At 39.5% G+C, this 23101-nt stretch overlaps 1 protein-coding gene across 2 annotated transcripts in view; it reads left to right on the forward strand.

Moving 5' to 3' along the window:
- The window catches only part of asz1 (ankyrin repeat, SAM and basic leucine zipper domain containing 1), a 94988-nt gene extending 72242 nt beyond the window's left edge, over positions 1–22746 (forward strand). For both annotated transcript variants that reach the window (XM_072269361.1, XM_072269362.1), the window contains exons 11-13: positions 14336–14441; positions 15727–15840; positions 22207–22746. In XM_072269361.1, the coding sequence (XP_072125462.1) occupies positions 14336–14441; positions 15727–15840; positions 22207–22356 (370 nt within the window). In that variant the 3' untranslated portion in view covers positions 22357–22746. The remainder of the gene's footprint in view (positions 1–14335; positions 14442–15726; positions 15841–22206) is intronic.
- The last annotated feature ends 355 nt before the right edge of the window (positions 22747–23101 follow it).

Genomic DNA, 23101 nt, shown 5'->3' on the forward strand with positions numbered 1-23101 from the left:
CTCTTCTATCGCCTCACACAGTAGCCTGGAGTTCATCTCATTCGGTCCCGGAGACTTATCCAACTTGAAGCCTTCCGAAAGCTCAAGCCTCTTTCTTATCCTCTTTCTTAATGTCTATATGTTCAAGCTTTTCAGTCCACTGTAAGTCATCCCTACAACTGCCGAGGTCCTTTTCTGTAATGAATACTGAAGCAAAGTATTCGTTAGGTACCTCCACCAGTTCCATACACACTTTCCCACTGTCACACTATTCTCTCATGTCTTATCCTTTTGCTCTTCACATACTTGTAGAATGCGTTTGGGTTTTCCTTATTCCCGCTTGCCAAGGCCTTCCCATGGCTCCTTCTGGCTTTCCTAATTTCATTCTTAAGCTCCTTCCTGTTAACCTTATAATTTTCTATATCTCTATCATTACCTAGTTTTTGAACCTTTCGTAAGCTTTTCTTCTTGACTAGATTTTCAACAGCCTTTTACACCACGGTTCCTGTACCCTACCATCCTTTCCCTGTCTCATCGAAACATACCTATGCAGAACACCACGCAAATATCCCCTGAACATTTGCCACATTTCTGCCGTACATTTCCCTGAGAACATCTGCTCCCAATTTATGCTTCCAAGTTCCTGCTTGATAGCTTCATATTTCCCCTTAATCCATTTAAATGATTTCCTAACTTGTCTGCTCCTATCCCTCTCCAATGCTATGGTAAAGGAGATAGAATTATAATCACTATCTCCAAAATGCTGTCCCACTGAGACCTGATACCTGACCAAGTTTATTTCCCAATACCATGTCAAGTACAGCCTGTCCTCTTGTGGGCTTATCTACATACTGTGTCAAGTAACTTTCCTGAACACGCCTAACAAACTCCTCACTCTAGGGAGATGCCAATCAATATTTGTTTGATCCTGAGGCGCCAGGCTTTTGCACCAGCGGTGCGTCGCAGGTTTTTGCCAGTCAGTTTACAATTGCCACTTGTGCACTACGGAGTTGTGCTTTGTTCGTCCTTTGTGAACATTTGCAGTTTTGTACTTTTTTGAAAATTAAGCCTTGTATTTGCATTCAATTACCCATCACAGTGCAAAAGAAAAGCAGAAAGTGATAGTAAGCGTGAATTCAATGAACAGTGAGAATATGAGTTCTTATTTATAGCAGGTCAGGAAAACAGTTGTGCATTGTTTGTGAAAACACTTTCTCACATAATAGAAGACATGATCTTAATAGACTCTATAAAACACAACATCAGACTGAAATAGAAGGAAAACTGAAGTTAGTGCTTGGGTCTGAGCTACGGAAAGAATATGTGATTAAGAAAAAGGAAGAAATCAAAAGAAGACAAAATATACAGTTGAAGTCAGAAGTTTACATACACCTTAGCCAAATACATTTAAATTCAGTTTTTCACAATTCCTGACATTTAATCCTAGAAAACATTCCCTGCCTTAGGTCAGTTAGGATCGCTATTTTAAGAATGTGAAATGTCAGAATAATAGTAGAGAGAATTATTTATTTCAGCTTTTATTTCTTTCATCACTTTCCCAGTGGGTCAGAAGTTTACATACACTGAGTTAGTACTTGGTAGCATTGCCTTTAAATTGTTTAACTTGGGTCAAATATTTTGGGTAGCCTTCCACAAGCTTCTCACAATAAGTTGCTAGAATTTTGTTCCATTCCTCCAGACAGAACTGGTGAAACTGAGTCAGGTTTGTAGACCTCCTTGCTCGCACACACTTTTTCAGTTCTGCCCACAAATTTTCTACTGGATTGAGGTCAGAAAATGATGTCAAGTCTTGATTCATCCTTGGGAGCAATTTCCAAATGCCTGAATGTACCACGTTCATCTATACAAACAATAGTATGCAAGTATAAACACCATGGGACCACGCAGCCGTCATACCACTCAGGAAGGAGACGCTTTCTGTCTCCTAGAGATGAAAGTACTGTGGCACGAAAAGTGCAAATCAATCCCAGAACAACAGCAAAGGACCTTGTGAAGCTGCTGGAAGAAACAGGTAGACAACTATCTATATCCACAGTAAAACATAGAAACATAGAAAATAGGTGCAGGAGTAGGCCATTCGGCCCTTCGAGCCTGCACCGCCTTTATTATGATCATGGCTGATCATCCAACTCAGAACCCCACCCCAGCCTTCCCTCCATACCCCCTGACCCCCGTAGCCACAAGGGCCATATCTAACTCCCTCTTAAATATAGCCAATGAACTGGCCTCAACTGTTTCCTGTGGCAGAGAATTCCACAGATTCACCACTCTCTGTGTGAAGAAGTTTTTCCTAATCTCGGTCCTAAAAGGCTTCCCCTTTATCCTCAAACTGTGGCCCCTCGTTCAGGACTTCCCCAACATCGGGAACAATCTTCCTGCATCTAGCCTGTCCAATCCCTTTAGGATCTTATACATTTCAATCAGATCCCCCCTCAATCTTCTAAATTCCAACGAGTACAAGCCCAGTACATCCAGTCTTTCTTCATATGAAAGTCCTGCCATCCCAGGAATCAATCTGGTGACCCTTCTTTGTACTCCCTCTATGGCAAGGATGTCTTTCCTCAGATTAGGGGACCAAAACTGCACCCAATACTCCAGGTGTGGTCTCACCAAGGCCTTGTACAACTGCAGTAGTACCTCCCTGCTCCTGTACTCGAACCCTCTCGCTATAAATGCCAGCATACCATTCGCCTTTTTCACCGCCTGCTGTACCTGCATGCCCACTTTCAATGACTGGTGTATAATGACACCCAGGTCTCGTTGCACCTCCCCTTTTCCTAATCGGCCACCATTCAGATAATAATCTGTTTTCCTATTTTTGCCACCAAAGTGGATAACTTCACATTTATCCACATTAAATTGCATCTGCCATGAATTTGCCCACTCACCCAACCTATCCAAGTCACCCTGCATCCTCTTAGCATCCTCCTCATAGCTAACACTGCCACCCAGCTTCGTGTCATCCGCAAACTTGGAGATGCTGCATTTAATTCCCTCATCCAAGTCATTAATATAGTAAACAACTGGGGTCCCAGCACTGAGCCTTGCGGTACCCGACTAGTCACCGCCTGCCATTCTGAAAAGGTCCCGTTTATTCCCACTCTTTGCTTCCTGTCTGCTAACCAATTCTCCACCCACACCAATACCTTACCCCCAATACTGTGTGCTTTAAGTTTGCACACTAATCTCCTGTGTGGGACCTTGTCAAAAGCCTTTTGAAAATCCAAATATACCACATCCACTGGTTCTCCCCTATCCACTCTACTAGTTACATCTTCAAAAAATTCTATGAGATTCGTCAGACATGATTTTCCTTTCACAAATCCATGCTGACTTTGTCCGATCATTTCACCACTTTCCAAATGTGCTGTTATCACATCCTTGATAACTGACTCCAGCAGTTTCCCCACCACCGATGTTAGGCTAACCGGTCTATAATTCCCTGGTTTCTCTCTCCCTCCTTTTTTAAAAAGTGGAGTTACATTAGCCACCCTCCAATCCTCAGGAACTAATCCAGAATCTAACGAGTTTTGAAAAATTATCACTAATGCATCCACTATTTCTTGGGCTACTTCCTTAAGCACTCTAGGATGCAGACCATCTGGCCCTGGGAATTTATCTGCCTTCAATCCCTTCAATTTACCTAACACCACTTCCCTACTAACATGTATTTCGCTCAGTTCCTTCATCTCACTGGACCCCCTGTCCCCTACTATTTCTGGAAGATTATTTATGTCTTCCTTAGTGAAGACAGAACCAAAGTAATTATTCAATTGGTCTGCCATGTCCTTGCTCCCCATAATCAATTCACCTGTTTCTGTCTGCAGGGGACCTACATTTGTCTTTACCAGTCTTTTCCTTTTTACATATCTATAAAAGTTTTTACAGTCTGTTTTTATGTTCCCTGCCAGTTTTCTCTCATAATCTTTTTTCCCCTTCCTAATTAAGCCCTTTGTCCTCCTCTGCTGAACTCTGAATTTCTCCCAGTCCTCAGGTGAGCCACTTTCTCTGGCTAATTTGTATGCTTCTTCTTTGGAATTGATACTATCCCTAATTTCTCTTGTCAGCCACGGGTGCACTACCTTCCTTGATTTATTCTTTTGCCAAAATGGGATGAACAATTGTTGTAGTTCATCCATGCAACCTTTAAATGCTTGCCATTGCATATCCACCGTCAATCCTTTAAGTGTCATTTGCCAGTCTATCTTAGCTAAAACGAGTCCTATATCGACATAACCTGAAAGGCTGCTTAGCAAGGAAGAAGCCACTGCTCCAAAACCGCCATAAAAAAAGCCAGACTACAGTTTGCAAGTGCACATGGGGACAAAGATCTTACTTTTTGGAGAAATGTCCTCTGGTCTGATTAAACAAAAATTGAACTGTTGGGTCATAATGACCATCAAGGGAAAAAGGGTGAGACTTGCAAGCCGAAGAACACCATCCCAACCGTGAAGCATGGGGGCGGCAGCATCATGTTGTGGAGGTGCTTTGCTGCAGGAGGGACTGGTGCACTTCACAAAATAGATGGCATCATGAGGAAGGAATGTTATGTGGATATATTGAAGCAACATCTCAAGACATCAGCCAGGAAGTTAAATCTTGGTCGCAAATGGGTCTTCCAAATGGACAATGACCCCTAGCGTACCTCCAAAGTTGTGACAAAATTGCTTAAGGACAACAAAATCAAGCTATTGGAGTGGCCATCACAAAGCCCTGACCTCAATCTGATAGAAAATTTGTGCGCAGAACTGAAAAAGCGTGTGTGAGCAAGGAGGCCTACAAACCTGACTCAGTTACAACAGTTCTGTCTTGTGGAATGGAACAAAATTCCAACAACTTACTGTGAGAAACTTGTGGAAGGCTACCCAAAACGTTTGACCCAAGTTAAACGATTTAAAGGCAATGCTACCAAATACAAACAAAGCGAATGTAAACTTCTGACCCACTGGGAAAGTGATGAAAGAAATAAAAGCTGAAATAAATCATTCTCTCTACTATTATTTTGATATTTCACATTCTTAAAATAGATCCTAACTGACCTAAAACAGGGTATGTTTTCTAGGATTAAATGTCAGGAATTGTGAAAAACTGAGTTTAAATGTATTTGTTAAAAGAAGTCTCATTAAGGTAAGTAATGTTTATCTTGTTTTTATATTAAATCAATATATCAGGTAAAACTGCTAAACAGGTCTATATTAACAAATTTGTACAAAAATTGAATGGGGTGCAAGAGTTGTATGGCGTATCTGAACTCGTGCATGAAAAAATTGACACATGGAATGTAAAAGGTTGGCCACCCCTGCAGTAGACAGTCCCTCCATGACTTCCTCCTTTTCTGCAGCTGTGACACTATCTTTGATCAGCAGTGCCATACCCCCACCTCTTTTGCCCTCCTCCCTGTCCTTTCTGAAACATCTAAAGCCTGGCACTTGAAGTAACTATTCCTGTCCCTGAGCCATCCAATCTCTGTAATGGCCACAACATCATTACTCCAAGTATTGATCCACGCTCTAAGCTCATCTACTTTGTTCATGATACTCCTTGCATTAAAATAGACACATCTCAAACCATCAGTCAAACCCTCTACTCTGTCGCACACCCCGCTCTATAAAGCTGTCTTCTTTTTAAGTTCTTCCCGCCGGTCTAACTCGGTAACATCCACGCGCCTGCTCAGTCGTGCCTCGATCAAAAGGCGTAGTTATGCTGGTTGATTCAAGAAACTGATGGTTAGAGGAAATAGCTGTTCCTGACCCTGGGAGTTGTGAGACTTAAGGTTTCTCTGCCTCCTGCCTGTTGATAGCAAAGACCCAGATGGTGGTGATTCATGATGATAGATACCACCTTCTTGGTGCAGAGCCTCCTGCAGATGCTGTTAATGTTGGGAAGGGCTGTGCCCACTACACTCTGCACCTTACATTTCCTCTGAGTCGGAATTTCCATACCTGATCGTGATACCAAGTGAATTACTTTCTCCAGTGCATCTGTGGAAGTTTATTTTCATGTTTAGTGACATGCCAGATCTCCTTAAGCCACCTTCATGTTGCACTTACGTGCTGAGTCCAGGCCTGGTTGCCTGAGATGTTAATGCCCATGTCTCAGCCTCTAACCCACCAAGGAGAACTGGCACATGGTCTATAATCTGTTGCCTGCCTTTTATATTTAAATTAAATAAATGCAGTTTGCAGTGGTCTTTGTTTTGAAAGATTTTCCACTTCAATTAAAACAATTAAAATCATAATTTTCTAATTATTTGTTGAAATGAGTAAAACTATCTAAATATTGATTTGTGAAATATAATTGATTGTCATTGCAAAACCTTCTGTTTTTATAATGCCATGTAAATTATTTTCAGTGATCTTTTCAGAAAATACACTATAAACAACCATGTTATAAATGTCCCTTATTATTATTATTATTGAGTTAATATATTCCTTCAGATTGTTCTTTGAGTTTCTTAGTATTTTTCCCTTTCTCTTTGACAGATTTTGTTACATCTTGTTATGGTATCATGGGTGTAATCTTGTGGTATCTCTATCAAGGCTGTTTTAGTGCAATCCTGCATATTGAGTTTAATCAGACGCAAGTCAAAGACAGGTCATATGAGATGGCTGTGCATAGTTTTATGAGCAGAGTATCAGATGCTAGATAATAGTGATTTGACATCCAATATCCAGCTATTCCAAAACTGAAATTTTCCAAAAAAGCAGGGTTTTTTCAAAATTTTCCATTTTGTACTCATTATCAATGTATCAAGATTGCACAGCAAGGCACTATTTCTTGGTGGTGTGCTGGATGAATTATCAGCTGTGTTGCTTGGTTTACAGTGATCTTCCAATTTAGTTCTGGAAAGTTCCAATCACCCTCAATCTGACCCAGTCTGATCCTCCCAACTTCTCCCACTTATGACAGCCTGTTTTCGCCCATCACAATCATATCAAAAGGTCAGTAAATACCTTAGTAGGTAGCATCATAAAAATACATTCTATTTGATGAATGCATTAAAACATTTTAAATTTCATGAATGCATTTTGGAAAAATCTGTCATAATCAAACATCTAATATGTTCTCAGTCCCAATGCTGCAGATTTTGATCATAAACTTTCTTCACTCTATATTTCTCTAATGGAGCAATATACACAATATGCTGGAGTAGCTCATCAGGTCAGGTCGCATCTATGGACAGGAATAAACAGTCGATGTTTCGGGATGAGATCCTTCAGCACAACTGAGCATTCAGTCCTGATGAAGGCTCTCAGTCTGAAATGCCGATTGTTTATTCCTATCCATAGATGCTGCTTGACCTGTTCAACGCCTCCAGCACACTGTGTGTATTGCTGTAGATTTCCACCATCTGCATACTACTTGTGCCTCTGCTTCTCTGATAGGTTGTGATGTCCCACGTTAACACTAATCATTGGCGATAAACATTCTGGCAAAGCAGTATTTTTAATACAAAAATATGATGTAGAAAATTAAGGCACCTTAAAAATAAATACAAGATATTGTGAAACAATTAGGAATCAGCTGAGTTTTTAAATGTTAAAAAGCAGTGAAAAATGATTTGGAAATTTGTAGAGGAAGCTACGGGACCTGTTCGTGTCTACTCCAAAGGAAGTAAAAGTATTAAAGGAAATAGGTGCAGGTGTTTGCCATAGTCATCCATTATCCTGATATTAACTTTAACTTGTATTTGAAGCAGTTAGTAATTATAAAAGATCTCTGAAAATTGTTCGCATAGGCTTTACAGTGACTATTAACTTTTTTCCGAGCCAGAATTGACAGGTTTTGATGTCTGTCATATATGTTAACACTTTGTATTGTTATAAATGTCTCTGCCCTCCATAGCCGGAATATGCAGAATTGTTTCTTTTTAAAAGGTGCCAGTACCCACTCACGGTTGCTGTGGAATTTTAATGTGAGTGAGTCGAGTACATTCTGCTTATTTCACTTCTATGAAACATTTTTGGGAAAATATAAGTAAGAAGTGCTGGGTGCTTATCTCTTGTTAGTTTAAATTGCCTCTGTTTGGAAGTCATTTTGTGAAGATCTATACAAACACAAGTGATAAAAAGTGAGGGTTAAACCAGGTGTTCCTCAAAACTCAGAAGTATTGATATGCTTGTTGAGAGGTCGAGTTAAACAACAGTTCAAAACTATCACTGATGGTGGTCTCGATGATGTACAAATCCAAGAAGGGAACTGGTGGCTTATCCTTCTGACTTAGAAGCAAGGCAGAGCCAAGCTGACACATAGTGCATCAATAACATGGCATGCAAACTGATATGAACATTAAAGGGAACCTCTCCACAATTATTGCTTGAATATGGAACATTTCGCCATAATTAAAGAACAGAGAAAGAAATAATGACTTGAATAAAAATTATAGTAGGTAAGTACCAAATAGCAAAGAACATAGAAATAGTATTAGCACAAGTATAACATGCTGAATGGCCTGTGTGTGAACTTATGATTCTATAAACTAGGATGTCTGACAGTGTTGTGCTTTTAAGGCAGTGGTACTAATTTATCTTCACCACTAGGTGGGCACATTTACTTGGGTATTGCGAGAACATGTACCCACACCATAGATCAATTTACTGATCAGAATTTAACTGTGAAAGCTAGGAATCATACAGAAGAAAATAAATGATAACAGTTATAAAAAAAAAAGATTTTTTTGCAGTTTTACTTCTCGCACCATGTTCTGTGAATGTGAATTGGAAATCCATTTAATATATTATAATTCCATGTATGAGTTTAACTTACAAATAAATGGGTGGGATTTATTTATTTTTTTTCAAAATGGAACTGGAACGTCCAATCCCCAGAGATGGAAAAGTACAGTCAGATTGATGATTGTATGCCTTCTCTTTGTTGCACAGCCCAGTATCGAGAGTTTAACAGGGACAATTGTGCAAAAAGCAAAGCTAAAATATTGATTTGGGCAACGTTCTTAATGTTAACTCTTGCCATTTATATTACTGGTAGTTATTTATCTGATTCTAATTACGATAGACTAGGGGTTGTTAACCTTTTTTATACATGGCCTCCTTTGGCAGTCCAGCGAAGCCTATGGACCCCTTCTCAGAGTAATGTATTTAAATATATAAAATAAATACATTGGATTACAAAAGGAACCAATTATATTGAAATAGTGATCAAAATATTTTTTAAAATTGTGACATAGTAATTATGTGTCTAATAATTACCGTAATTTCAGAGTAGTGATGAGCAATACTTTGAGATATTTGTAACAACAGTAATGCGATATGAAAATATCTGTGATTTCTATTGGTGACAAGGTCACAGGTGCTGCTAATGCTAATGTGGTCTGTTGTCTACATTCATAACTGAAGGAAATGCTGAATGTTAGAAGCCAGTGAAAATAAAGACGTAAAGTTTTTCCCATCCAAGTTCACGGGCCCCCAAGGGGTCCATGGGCTCCAGGTTACGAACCCCTGCAATACACTGTTTATATATTTATTTATTTAATTAATTACATAACTATTTTCCATATACTAATAAATTAGAAGTTAAATAATTGGACATTTCAGAAGTTATCTGGTTTTTATAAATGATAAATAATTTTCATTTCAGAGATGAGTTTGTTAAAGATAAATTGTTCGATTTGTTGCTTATTGTGTTATTCACCTTTTGAATATTAGCATCACCTTATCCCCTGGGCAAACATTGTGTTCTCAGTTAGAGTAAAGAACACTGAAGCTCGTTGCATTTAAATCATTTAGGAGTGATGGATTGCCGATTGCTGTCACAGATACTTTTTCCTAAAACCATTAGGATGATTACTCTACAAACCATCTCCCCCAACAAGTGTTAAAATTGTGAATGGCATTAATCCCTTAGTGTGAAAGTTATGTAGTGATTCTGATAAGAAATATATATATATGCTGGTGAACAAATAAATTAGAAGAAAATATTTTTGCTTTGTCAGTGTTAAATTATATTCTATTCATGTCCAAGTTTGGCCAGGTATTTCTGTTACAATTTCTCAGCAATGTAAATAAAAACAAAAAGACAATATAGCCTGGATTTTAACACAAATACTTTAAAATTTCTTCTGTCAAATTGCATCTAATTTTTCAAATCCAAAACATAAAAAAGATATTTTTAGCACAATCCTCAAGAATTCTCTCCAGAGATATGTTATAGATAAAGATATCTGAAGTTCAGTACACCTAAAGACTTTAGCAGAATAAGTTGAAAATGGCACACTGTTGCTCTCTATAGTTGTTCTATTTTATGTAAATAATCTACAGTGCCTTGAAGAAGTACTCTGTGTACTTCAGTTCAGAATGCTATTTGCTTATGTTTATTGTTCACCTGATATGTTTTTCTTCTGCACATTGGGTGTTCGATGATCTTTTTTTATGGCTTCTTTTGGGGTTCTTTTTTCATGGATGCTTGTTAGACGAATCTCAAGGTTGAATAATGTATGCATAGTTTGATATGAGCAAAGGCACTGAACATACCTCGGAGCTCACTGCAGTCCTTGAGAAAAAGTGGGAAAAAATATGAAACCACAGCCACACTGCCCAAGTCAGGCTTCCCCTCTAAAATTAGTCGCAGGAGAAGAATGGCAGTTATAAGAGAGGCTACTGTGATGCCAACAGTCACTCTGAGTGAGCTGCAGATGTTACTGGCTGCAACTGGAGATGAAATTCATGGCTCCACAATCTCAAAGGCCTTGTACAAAAAGGGTTTTTATGAATGAATGGCAAAGAAAAGGCCCAGGCTAAAAAAAAGAAGCACATCTTTTCCCTGTGGAGATCTGGCAAAGAGTCACTTAGAAGTTTTGTAAAGACGTGGAAGAAAGTCTTGTGGTTGGATGAGACTGAAGTGGAACTTTTTGGCCTCAACACTAAGCGGTACATGTGGTGTAAATCTAATACTGCACATCAGCCAGGTAACACCATCCCTACTGTAAAATATGGTGGAGGTAAAATCATGCTATGGGGTTTCTTTTCAATAGCAGGGCTGGAAATCTGGTCAGGATTGATGGGAAGATGAATGTTGCTAAAACGGAGAGTTCCTGGATTAAAAACCTGCTAGCCTTTACCAGGAAGATTAAACTGGGGAGCAAGTTCGGTTTCTGCAGGATAACAACTCAAACCACAGTGCCATAACAACCGTGGACTGGCATCAAATGAAGAAAATTGATGTCCTCAAGTGGCCTAGTCAGAATCCTAACCTTACCCTGATTGAACATCTCTGGCAAGATGTTAAAATTTTCATTGCTGCTCCCCAACTAACCTGGCACAGCCTGAGCAATTTTTCAAGGAAGAATGGGCAAATCTTGCTCCATCACATTGTGCAAAGCTAATAGAGATTTATCCATAAATACTATTAGTTGTAATAGTTCCAAGAGGTAGTTCAACTAAGTACTGAACAAGCGGGGGTGAGTACTTTTGAACTGCTGGCATCTCCATTTTTGAATTTTCAGTTTTTCATTCTTTACAATTTTCCCTGTTTTGGGTTCTAATGTGGGGGAAAAAAGGAACGTAATTCACAAATAAAAATTCTCAGTTAAATTGATCAAATTGCCTAGTTGTAATTCTCATTTATGTGAAAGAAAAAGGTTAGGATCTGAATACTTGTATATTAAATAATAGATATACTGATAACTAATACAGCTAACCATCAAAACTTGTTGAATCTTTGGACATTTCAGAAACTGCATATTAAATTTTGTTGTTAGTATTTTACTTTGGAATAGCACCCAGAATAGAAGATCTAACACATCTCTGAAATTACCATTTGTGAGCACGGCCTAGCGATTCAGAAGTACCACACTGGGGGATAAAATGAAATGTTAATCAACTTACCACCTTCTACAAATGTTGGTAAATCAGAAGTTTCCCTGTCTTGGAACAGGCTGATTGAGCATTATAAATTGGACAATGTGCTGAAAACGTGGTAGTTCAAATTACGGTAAACAATCAGTCTCCAGATCACAACCATTTTAATGGAGTATGCAGTCAGTTTCAGGTCAGGAAACTGATGTAATATTGACTGCATGTATGCTCAAAAGGCTGTGATTCCCGTGCAGAAATAAATTGGTGCGGTCCAAGCATATAAGGAATATTTTCACTACTTATGTTAAATATTACCACTCAGCAATGTTCAATGTACTTATGTGTCACATTGTAATGTTTCATTGTAAATAAAGCTCATTTAAGTGAACTAATAGCATTTTATGCTGCAATATCAATATCAAATCTTTCTCCACAGTTTACATATATTTTTTCTTTTTTTCAAAATTTATAAAATTAAGAGAAAAATAAGCCTCTGATAAAGAGTTTCCTCATCAAGAATGAGAGGAGACAAGATTAAATGAATTAAGAAGACTTGGTCATATGATGGCAAACTTGGATTTTAGAGGGGAGCAGACTACTGGTGGAAAGGGGAGACAGAGAGATAACAATTTTAAGTTCTTGAAAAAATGGTAGAAGTAATTATCTGATAATTTTGATTTCAAAACAATTATTTTCAAACATCTTGTACATAATTGGCTTTATTTGCTTTACAAAATACTTTAAAATACCTGAGAAAATCATGGGGTGAGACATGATGTCAAAACCTCTCAGAACTGCAGTTTGGCTTTTTGTCCTTGTTTAGAGAAGTATCTTTGAACCTTGAACAGTAATGTACTGCTTTAAAATGCCAAAATATTCAAAAAGAAATTGTATTGTCACAGAGTCATTTGGCTTCACATTGTGCCATCTGCTTTTATATTGATATACTGAAACAATACACATTGAAATAATACTTGGATGAAGTAGTTTTTAAGCCATTATATTGACCCTACCCCATAAAAACATCTAACGTGAACAATAGGTTCAACCAAGATGGCTGCTAATAAACACGTTCTTATGGGTGGTCATGAAACCTGATCTTGCCCGTATATGAGAATGCAACATCACATGAAGGGTTAACAATAGCCACTGTCTAAATAAATCAAATTTAGTCATGCTTTAATACACCTATGTCTACCACCTTCAACTTTGTCAAAAATTTTTTTCGTTAGGAGAGCCAAACGAACTCCTAAGTGATAATACTGGAGCTCCAGCAGACAAATTGATTTTGCCTAATATGTGCTGTGATAGCCCATTTGACAACTGAAAGTTATTTGATTTATTTAATTTTCTTATGCAATGGATGTAATTCAGAAAATCAAGAAGCTTTGCCCTTCAGATCCTGTGTAGATAATGAAGATTATTTTTAATGTTGCTGTCCAAAAGCCAAATTCTACTAATACTGAAGTATTGTAGTGCTTTGTAGCTGCACACACAGATTAAAAGCATGACTTGTGAATTAAATGTTACTTCTGAGACACTTCAATATTGACATAATTCTATTTCTTCTAATATATGAACAGTACATTGAAATACAACAGTGACTGGGAATTTAACTGATCTCTCCACTGGCAAATTTCAGGACACAAATGATGCAGTGGTCCAGTGCGGAAAAAAAAATGAATTTGAGAGGTTTCTTTTTGCACTTTATTGTGCCTTTATTTTCTGAATGTATATTCATCAGACGAAAAGCAAAAAAATGTCCAATGTCTGTGTAAACGTGCATGTTTTCTTATGGTAGAGAAATAGGCCATTTGGCCCATTGGGTGTGTGTTTGTTTCCAGAGCATATCCTTCCAATCATTCCCCTACATAGTTTTTTATGTAACCTGTACTTCTCACATGCCCTACCAAAGCCTTTGGGGTATGGGAAGAAATCAGAGCACATGAGGGAAGCCCGTAAGACCATAGAGGAAAAGTGCAAACTAGGCAGACATGCCAAGGTCAGGATTGAATGTGAGGCAGTGGCATTGACTACTGAGCCAGCAATGCTGACCAGGTTTCGCATCACACTCTGAAAATTGTGATTGCCAAGTAACAGCAGCTTTAGACAAATCTGGGTGGCAGGTTGGATGGATATTGATGATAATGCCATGTGACTGCATCTTTCTCTGTCCTTGTTACCAGTGATAGTGTTATCAATGATAGGTAAAGTGTAGAATTAGTAATGAACCCATGCTTATTCTGAGAAATGCCAAAATGGAAAGCAGAATGATGCAGCTTTAGGTAAGTGTAGGTGAATCACTCACTAACAGTTCAAAATCTCTACAGGTTGATACTTAACTGAATTACCTGTATTTTGTTTGCTGGTTAATGCTATTTTGTTATAAAAGAGAACTTTAAGGCCAGAGCAATACCATTGTGACTGCAAAGGCCAATTATTCATTATTGCCTCAAATAGATGTTTGCTTGGGTTATATTTTAGGTGCTTTATCGTCATTAATTTATTATTTTATTTACAAGCGCTGAAGAACTTGCAATTTTTTTAATAAAACTGAAGAAGCACTGCAATCACCTGATGGCAACAATTCAGAATGTGACGAACCAACTAGGAAGCAACTCAGAACTGGTATGCTTCAGAGTGAATATTCCGTGTCACCTTTCTCTGTTCACCCTGCAAAGCCCTCCTTTGATAATTCAGAAATATGAACTGCCCCCCCTTCTTCAAATAGACACATTTTTTTTAACTTGACAGTGTTTTTAAATGCTTAAGTGTTTAATTTATTTTAGAAAACATCTGCAGGCTATTAGATTAGTACTTAAAAGGCAAATGTTCTGTTCTTGGATTTGGTTTATTTAAATTTCCTTCCAATATCCCTCAAAGTTTTAAGTACATCACTCCATTATAACTCCATATGCCTCTAACACCCTTGATACTTCACCCAAAGTAATTATGTTTCATGAATGAATTTAAATATTCGACATCAGCAGGAAAGTCCTCCACAGGGACCATTAGATCTAAGTCCACCATTTACAGAAAATGTCCATCAAAGTTTACTGAAAAGAATTGCTGGTGATTTTCCTCTTTTACCTTATCCCAGTCCTCATCTTACCTTAATGAAGTTAACAAACATGTTACAAGTTAGAGATTTTAGCAAAAAAATGTGTGCCTTGTTGTTTTATTTGGTGAGCTTTCTAATTCTCCCTGCACCCCCCACCTCAGTCTTTTTTAATTGAGATGCAGCATGGAATAGGCCATTCCTGCCTTTGAGACGCACTGCCCAGCAAGCCCCAATTTAACCCTAGCCTAATCATGGGACAATTTACAATAACCAATTAACCTATCAACTGGTACCAACCACTGTGGGGGACAAACAGGAACACCTGGAGGAAAACCACACGGTCATGGGGAGAATGTACAAACTCCTTACATACAGCAACTGGAATTGAGCCCAGGTCACTGGTACTGTAAAGTGTCGTGCTAAACACTACCCTACTGTCTCTTGCACAAGTTCCTTAACAACACACCTATAGCCAATGTGAAGGTGCAGCAAGTGGATATAAAATAAACAGTGATATAACTTAGTTATTTTTATGTGTTTCTGTGGCAGTTCTCTAAGCCTAATTAAAAACTAATAATATTGATGCTGATGAACCACTCTTTAATGTTCCTACTCATCATCAAATAACCAACACCAGGCAGCTTGCAATAAGTTTATCTAAAAAGATCACTTCAAAAAAACAGAATACTCACTGAGCTGTTGTTACAGCAAAGTTCTGAGGAAAACTTCCATTGCATTAGAGGACACCAAGTTGCTTGAGATTCAACCCTAAAGGATCAAGATAAAGATTTGAGTTTTTTCCCCCTCTAATAGTTATCTTTTTACTGATGTCTTCAATTCACCTGTTTTCAGAGAGTATTGGATTTGGACCCTGACAGAAAGTCAGCTTTGATCTGTGATGACTTGGTTAAGTGTATTCAAGATCTGAATAAAGAAGTGGAAAGTTTGAGGAATCTTCTACTAAAGGTAAATGAGGGTGAACAGGTACTATTCTACTGCGTTAGGTGCTTGTATTTTAGTTCAATTACAAACATATTTTCCTTAAGCAGCAACTCCTCTTTGGCCCTGTATAAAACTAGATGAATCAGATGTTGTCTGGATAACGCTGGTGTGGTAACAAAGAGATAGTGAGGGTGGGAGAGGTCAAGGCTGTGTGTTAACACCACATCTGTCATTTGGAAACTAACAACATAACGACAGGCACTTGTCAGAAAGTGTCACTTGAAAGTAATTGACTGCAAGAGTGGAAATAAATTTAGTGATTCTGTAAATGGAGTATTCGTGACAGCAAAGAATCTGTTACTGAATGAAGCCATGTGGAAATCTAGTAATTAATATTTGAAAGGAGCCCAGTAAAGCCTTACTACTTAACATTAAATCTTGGATGTGAGAAACAACAAGTCACTTAATGGAGCAATACCTGATAAAAACAAAGTGTTCTCTGAAATCAGTGAGGTTTCCCTGCTTTTCGAGAGTGTCTGTGAAATAGTTTATTAACCATGTCTCCCCTAATCTAGGTTAATTGATCTGTGTGAAAATTTAATTGATTTAGCAGTGCATGCTCTCACTGTTAGCTTTTATTGTGGTAATTAGAAGAAATGTTGGCCATGTCAAATAAAAAGCCTATATATCTAGATTAGGTCATTCGGCCCTTCATGCCTGCCCCACAAAATAATGAGATCGCAGCAGATCTTTTACTTCAGAACCATTCTGCTGTGCTTGCCCTACTATTTCTGGTTCCCTTCATATCTAAGTATCTGACGATCTCTGCCTTTAATGTACTCAGCAACTGGGCCTCCACAGCCCTCATGAAAAGAGAATTCCAAAGATTCACTACTCTTTGAATAAAGACAGTTCTTCTCATCTGCGACCTCATATTTTGAGACTGTGACCCTTGGTTCTCAACACCCCAGCCAGGGGAAGCATCAACTCTGCTTCTACCTTGTTAAGCTTCTTAATAGTATGTATTATCTTTCACAACTTAAGGACTTTGATATAGCACTTTGCAGTGATGATGTACTTTTGAAGTTCAGTTACCATTGTAAGATGGGTAAGACTAGCCCCTTCAAACTGTAATGTAACACTGATGATTACGAATGCTACTGGTTAATAAAGATTGGCCAAGATTTCAAAGATGTAACTACTCTTCAAAAGACTACTGTGGAATTTTTTGTGTCTAACTGAGAGAACCCTCTTTTAATGAATTTGAAAGGCAATGTATCTGTAGGGTCCTGCTACTTTACTACCAACTATATATTTTTTTGTAATCATGTCTCTTTGTGGGGCTTCAACCCACAAGTGTTAATTGAAAATATAACAGCAACTACAAAAAAGATAGAGAAGGTATGCCACTGGTTCATCATGTCAACACTGCAGCTTAAGATTAATAAACCAATTGTACTGAATGGTGCAGGGCAATGAATTGTGAACAATTTTAAATACACTCAGTGTCCACTTTATTTGGCACAGGAGTGGGACCTAGGGTGGTTTTCTGCCACTTTCAGGGTTCAATGTGTTTTGTGTTCAGAGATACTCTTCTGCACACCACTCTTGTAATGTGTGCTTATTTAAGTTATTGTTGCCTTCCTGTCATTTTGAATCAGACCAGCCTTTCTCTTCTGACCTCTCTCATTAACAAGCAACACACGTCAAAGTTGCTGGTGAACGCAGGAGGCTAGGCAGCTTCTCTAGGAAGAGGTACAGTCGACGTTTCGGGCCGAGACCCTTCATCAAGACTAACTGAAGGGACAGCTAGTAAGAGATTTGAGAGGGGGAGGGGGAGATCCAAAATGATAGGAGAAGACAGGAGGGGGAGGGATGGAGCCAAGAGCTGGACAGGTGATCGGCAAAAGGGATATGAGAGGATCATGGAACAGGAGGCCCAGGGAGAAGGAAAAGGTGGGGGGAACCCAGAGGATGGGCAAGGGGTATAGTCAGAGGGACAGAGGGAGAAAAAGGAGAGTGAGAGAAAGAATGAGTGTATATAAATAAATAACGCATGGGGTATGAGGGGGAGGTGGGGCATTAGCGGAAGTTAGAGAAATCAGTGTTCATGCCATCAGGTTGGAGGTTACCCAGACGGAATATAAGGTGTTGTTCCTCCAACCTGAGTGTGGCTTCATCTTTACAGTAGAGGAGGCCATGGATAGACATACCAGAATGGGAATGGGATGTGGAATTAAAATGTGTGGCCACTGGGAGATCCTGCTTTCTCTGGCGGACAGAGCGTAGGTGTTCAGCAAAGCGGTCTCTCAGTCTGCGTCGGGTCTCGCCAATATATAGAAGGCCACATCGGGAGCACCGGACGCAGTATATCACCCCAGCCGACTCACAGGTGAAGTGTCGCCTCACCTGGAAGGACTGTCTGGGGCCCTGAAGGGTGGTAAGGGAGGAAGTGTAAGGGCACGTGTAGCACTTGTTCCGCTTACAAGGATATGTGCCAGGAGGGAGATCAGTGGGGGGGGAATGGGGGGATGAATGGACAAGGGGGTCGCGTAGGGAGCGATCCCTGCGGAAAGTAGAGGGGGGGAGGGAAAGATGTGCTTAGTGGTGGGATCCCGTTGGAGGTGGCGGAAGTTACGGAAAATAATATGTTGGACCCGGAGGCTGGTAGGGTGGTAGGTGAGGACCAGGGGAACCCTATTCCTAGTGGGGTGGTGGGAGTATGGAGTGAGAGCAGATGTGCGTGAAATGGGGGAGATGCGTTTGAGAGCGGAGTTGATAGTGGAGGAAGGGAAGCCCCTTTCTTTAAAAAAAGAGGACATCTCCCTCGTCCTAGAATGAAAAGCCTCATCCTGAGAGCAGATGCGGCAGAGACGGAGGAATTGCAAGAAGGGGATGGCATTTTTGCAAGAGACAGGGTGAGAAGAGGAATAGTCCAGATAGCTGTGAGAGTCAGTAGGCTTATAGTAGACATCAGTGGATAAGCTGTCTCCAGAGACAGAGACAGAAAGATCTAGGAAGGAGAGGGAGGTGTCGAAAATGGACCAGCAAAACTCGAGGGCAGGGTGAAAGTTGGAGGCAAAGTTAATGAAGTCAACGAGCTCAGCATACGTGCAGGAAGCAGTGCCAATGCAGTCGTCGATGTAGCGAAGGAAAAGTGGGGGACAGATACCAGAATAGGTTTGGAACATAGATTGTTCCACAAAGCCAACAAAAAGGCAGGCATAGCTAGGACCCATACGGGTGCCCATAGCTACACCTTTAGTTTGGAGGAAGTGGGAGGAGCCAAAGGAGAAATTATTAAGAGTAAGGACTAATTCCGCTAGACGGAGCAGAGTGGTGGTAGAGGGAAACTGATTAGGTCTGGAATCCAAAAAGAAGCGTAGAGCTTTGAGACCTTCCTGATGGGGGATGGTAGTATATAGGGACTGGACATCCATGGTGAAAATAAAGCGGTGGGGGCCAGGGAACTTAAAATCATCGAAAAGTTTAAGAGCGTGAGAAGTGTCACGAACATAGGTAGGAAGGGATTGAACAAGGGGGATAAAACTGTGTCAAGGTATGCAGAAACGAGTTCGCTGGGGCAGGAGCAAGCTGAGACAATAGGTCTGCTAGGACACACATCAAAGTTGCTGGTGAACGCAGCAGGCCAGGCAGCATCTGTAGGAAGAGGTGCAGTCGACGTTTCAGGCCGAGACCCTTCGTCAGGACTAACTGAAGGAAGTGTGAGTAAGGGATTTGAAAGTTGGAGGGGGAGGGGGAGATCCAAAATGATAGGAGAAGACAGGAGGGGGAGGGATAGAGCCAAGAGCTGGACAGGTGATAGGCAAAAGGGGATACAAGAGGATCATGGGACCGGAGGTCCGGGAAGAAAGACAGGGGGGGGGCCCAGAGGATGGGCAAGAGGTATACTCAGAGGGACAGAGGAAGAAAAAGGAGAGTGAGAGAAAGAATGTGTGCTTGGGTAGGAGGTAGAAACGGGAAGTGCGAGGTGTGGGAACTATAAAGTTGGTAGCAGTGGGTGGGAGATCCCCTGAGCGGATAAAGTTGGTGATGTTGTGGAAGACAAATGCTTGGTGCTCCTTAGTGGGGTCACGATCGAGGGGTAAATAAGAGGAGGTAGAGTCATTAACTCTCATTAACAATGTGTTTTTGCCCACAGAATTGTGGCTCATTGAATTACTGTATGTATTTTTGTTTTTCACACCATTCTCTGTAAACTCTACTAGACTGTTGTGTGTGAAAATCCAAGAGGATCAGAAGTTTCTGAGATACTCAAACCACACCCCGTCTGGCATCAACAATCATTCCACAGTCAAAGTCACTTAGATCACATTTCTTCCCCACTCTGAAATTTGGTCTGAGCAACAACTGAACCTCTTGACCATGCCTGCACATCTGCTTCATGCTGCTTAGATATCTGCATTAATGAACAGGTGTGTGTAATAAGGTGGCCACTGATTGTATAATTATATACACACAATTTTCAACTGTTGGGGAATCCTTTGGGATCAAGGATCATCTACATCCACTTCAGTTCTGTGGGTTCTGATGTAATGGATGAGGCCAACGAGGGCAACTGCAGTCATTTTTAAGAAATGCAACAGCAGATACTTGGGTGGTTGGTGATCTTCTCGAACTGAGAACTCCACCGACTATTGGTGAGCTTCTTTACCCTCAGTTAAATGATTCTAGCCTCTAGGAGGAACTGTGAAACACCCTCCTCAAATTCATTTAACTCCGAGGAAGCTAGGATTCTGACCAGTGGGCCTACAAAGCAGCCAGTCTCAATGAAGCCCAGCTTCAGACATGGCTTCATCATTGCCCTGACTCATAATCTTTAGTACAATATTTCTCCTCACTTCAGTGATCCTCCCATAAAAAAGACTAAATCTGCAGAGCTAATGGAAAAATATTCAACCTGTGGTGACTACAGTCCAAATAAACATAATCTAAAATCTGTGTAGTCAAAATGAAGTGCATGAACTACCCTTATCGTGGAATAGTACAGCACATTACAGGCCCTTCGGCCCACAATGTTGTGCCAACCCTCAAACCCTGCCTCCCATATAACCCCCCACTTTAAATTCCTCCATATACCTGTCTAGTAGTCTCTTAAATTTCACTAGTGTATCTGCCTCCACCACTGACTCAGGCAGTGCATTCCACGCACCAACCACTCTCTGAGTTAAAAAACCTTCCTCTAATATCCCACTTGAACTTCCCACCCCTTACCTTAAAGCCATGTCCTCTTGTATTGAGCAGTGGTGCCCTGGGGAAGAGGCGCTGGCTATCCACTCTATCTATTCCTCTTAATATCTTGTACATCTCTATCATGTCTCCTCTCATCCTGCTTCTCTCCAAAGAGTAAAGCCCTAGCTCCCTTAATCTCTGATCATAATCCATACTCTCTAAACCAGGTAAATCTCCTCTGTACCCTTTCCAATGCTTCCACATCCTTCCTATAGTGAGGTGACCAGAACTGGACACAGTACTCCAAGTGTGGCCTAACCAGAGTTTTATAGAGCTGCATCATTACATCGCGACTCTTAAACTCTATCCCTCAACTTATGAAAGCTAACACCCCATAAGCTTTCTTAACTACCCTATCCACCTGTGAGGCAACTTTCAGTGATCTGTGGACGTGTACCCCCAGATCCCTCTGCTCCTCCACACTACCAAGTATCCTGCCATTTACTTTGTACTCTGCCTTGGAGTTTGTCCTTCCAAAGTGTACTATATGTTTGTATAAACTTGAAAGCTAATTTTTCAACTATAAAATTTAGCTCAGTCAGTAAATACCATATAGTAAAAAGTAAAAAAAAAAATCATTCTGGATCTCCATCTAATTAGAGATGACTGCAATATTTTGGAAATGATCTGAGGTTGAACATTATTTGTGAAACTCATCACTGTACTGTGGTTAAGCATTTTACTTTTGTGTAATGGTAATAATAGCTGGTTGGTGGTGTACAAAACTTCAAGGCAAATGCCCCAGTTCAAATACGGCAGGAACAACAATGGTAATAAATCATCATCCTATTCGTAGAAAAATTAATTTGCCAGCAAGGATATAGTGCGAGAAATCATGAGCCCTATAGAACAAATGGCCACCCATGTGAGAAATAGTTATGATGCTGTAATCTGTTAATATGGTATGATACTTTGCAATCAGCTGCATCATTTTGCAACATAAAATGTTAAAAATAACATTTTATTCATTGTGATTATATAGCCCCACAAGTAACCACATGAAACATTTATTTTCAGTTACATTCATGAACTGAAAGTACCTTGTGCTGTTTTAATGAAAATCTAAACAGCTGAGGTTTTAAGAATTTCATCTAAGCTCTTTTCAGAAATAGCACATAACACACTTTTCTGTTTTAGTTGCAGAATAAACAGGAGAGGGCTCCCAATCGGATGCCACCAGTGCAAAATAGCTTTCATCACAATCGATTCTTAAAGAAGGCAGCGGTCATCCTAATTGGAACCGGATTTGTTATTCTCCTCATGAAAGTACATAATATGAGAAATTAGTTAGAAATTAGATGGTGTTTTTTTTAATACTTGATCTCTGTTGGCTTGTTGATAAAGAAGAGCACTACTTGTAATTTTCAATTGTTAAGCACAATATACAGGTTTAAGAAAGCATCTTAGTAATTACTACTGAAAATGTCACCAACAGTATGCTTACAAAATCAATTTTGAATAAAACATTTGCTGAATTTGCATAATTGATTTCATTGCTTTGGAAGTTTTCAATTTTTTTTTCCTATTTGAAGACCCTGTGTGGGGAATGGGAGGGGGAACAAGATACTCCTTGAAGATCATTTAGTTTATATAAAATTTTACTCCAAATCTAATAGGGTAGTCAATACTGTTCTTGTTTTTTCTGCTGTTTGAGATTAAATAATGCAGAGAATAGTTTTTAGAAGATTGCATAGAATGTATAAGTAAATATAAGTTATTGCAACAATTAAAATTATTTTAGTTTTGGCTAAGAAAGATGCTTTTGTTGTACAGTCATATCTTTCAGTTCAAATATTGGCTTTAGGATAGATATCAAAAAGTATCACGAACATTGATACATACATAAATTACTGACTTTATGATTTATTGTGTTTGAGAGTTCATGCAACTCAGCCTACACTTAATATTGCAATGGCAACATACTCTTCAGTGAAACTCATGAACATTTGCATAGAAATCTGGCGGACAACTGGTCGATCTATCTCATGATTTACATAGTAGATACACCAAAATTTTATATCGTATAAGCATA

Source organism: Mobula birostris, chromosome 9, assembly GCF_030028105.1.
Source record: "Mobula birostris isolate sMobBir1 chromosome 9, sMobBir1.hap1, whole genome shotgun sequence".
Taxonomy (NCBI): Eukaryota; Metazoa; Chordata; class Chondrichthyes; order Myliobatiformes; family Myliobatidae; genus Mobula; species Mobula birostris.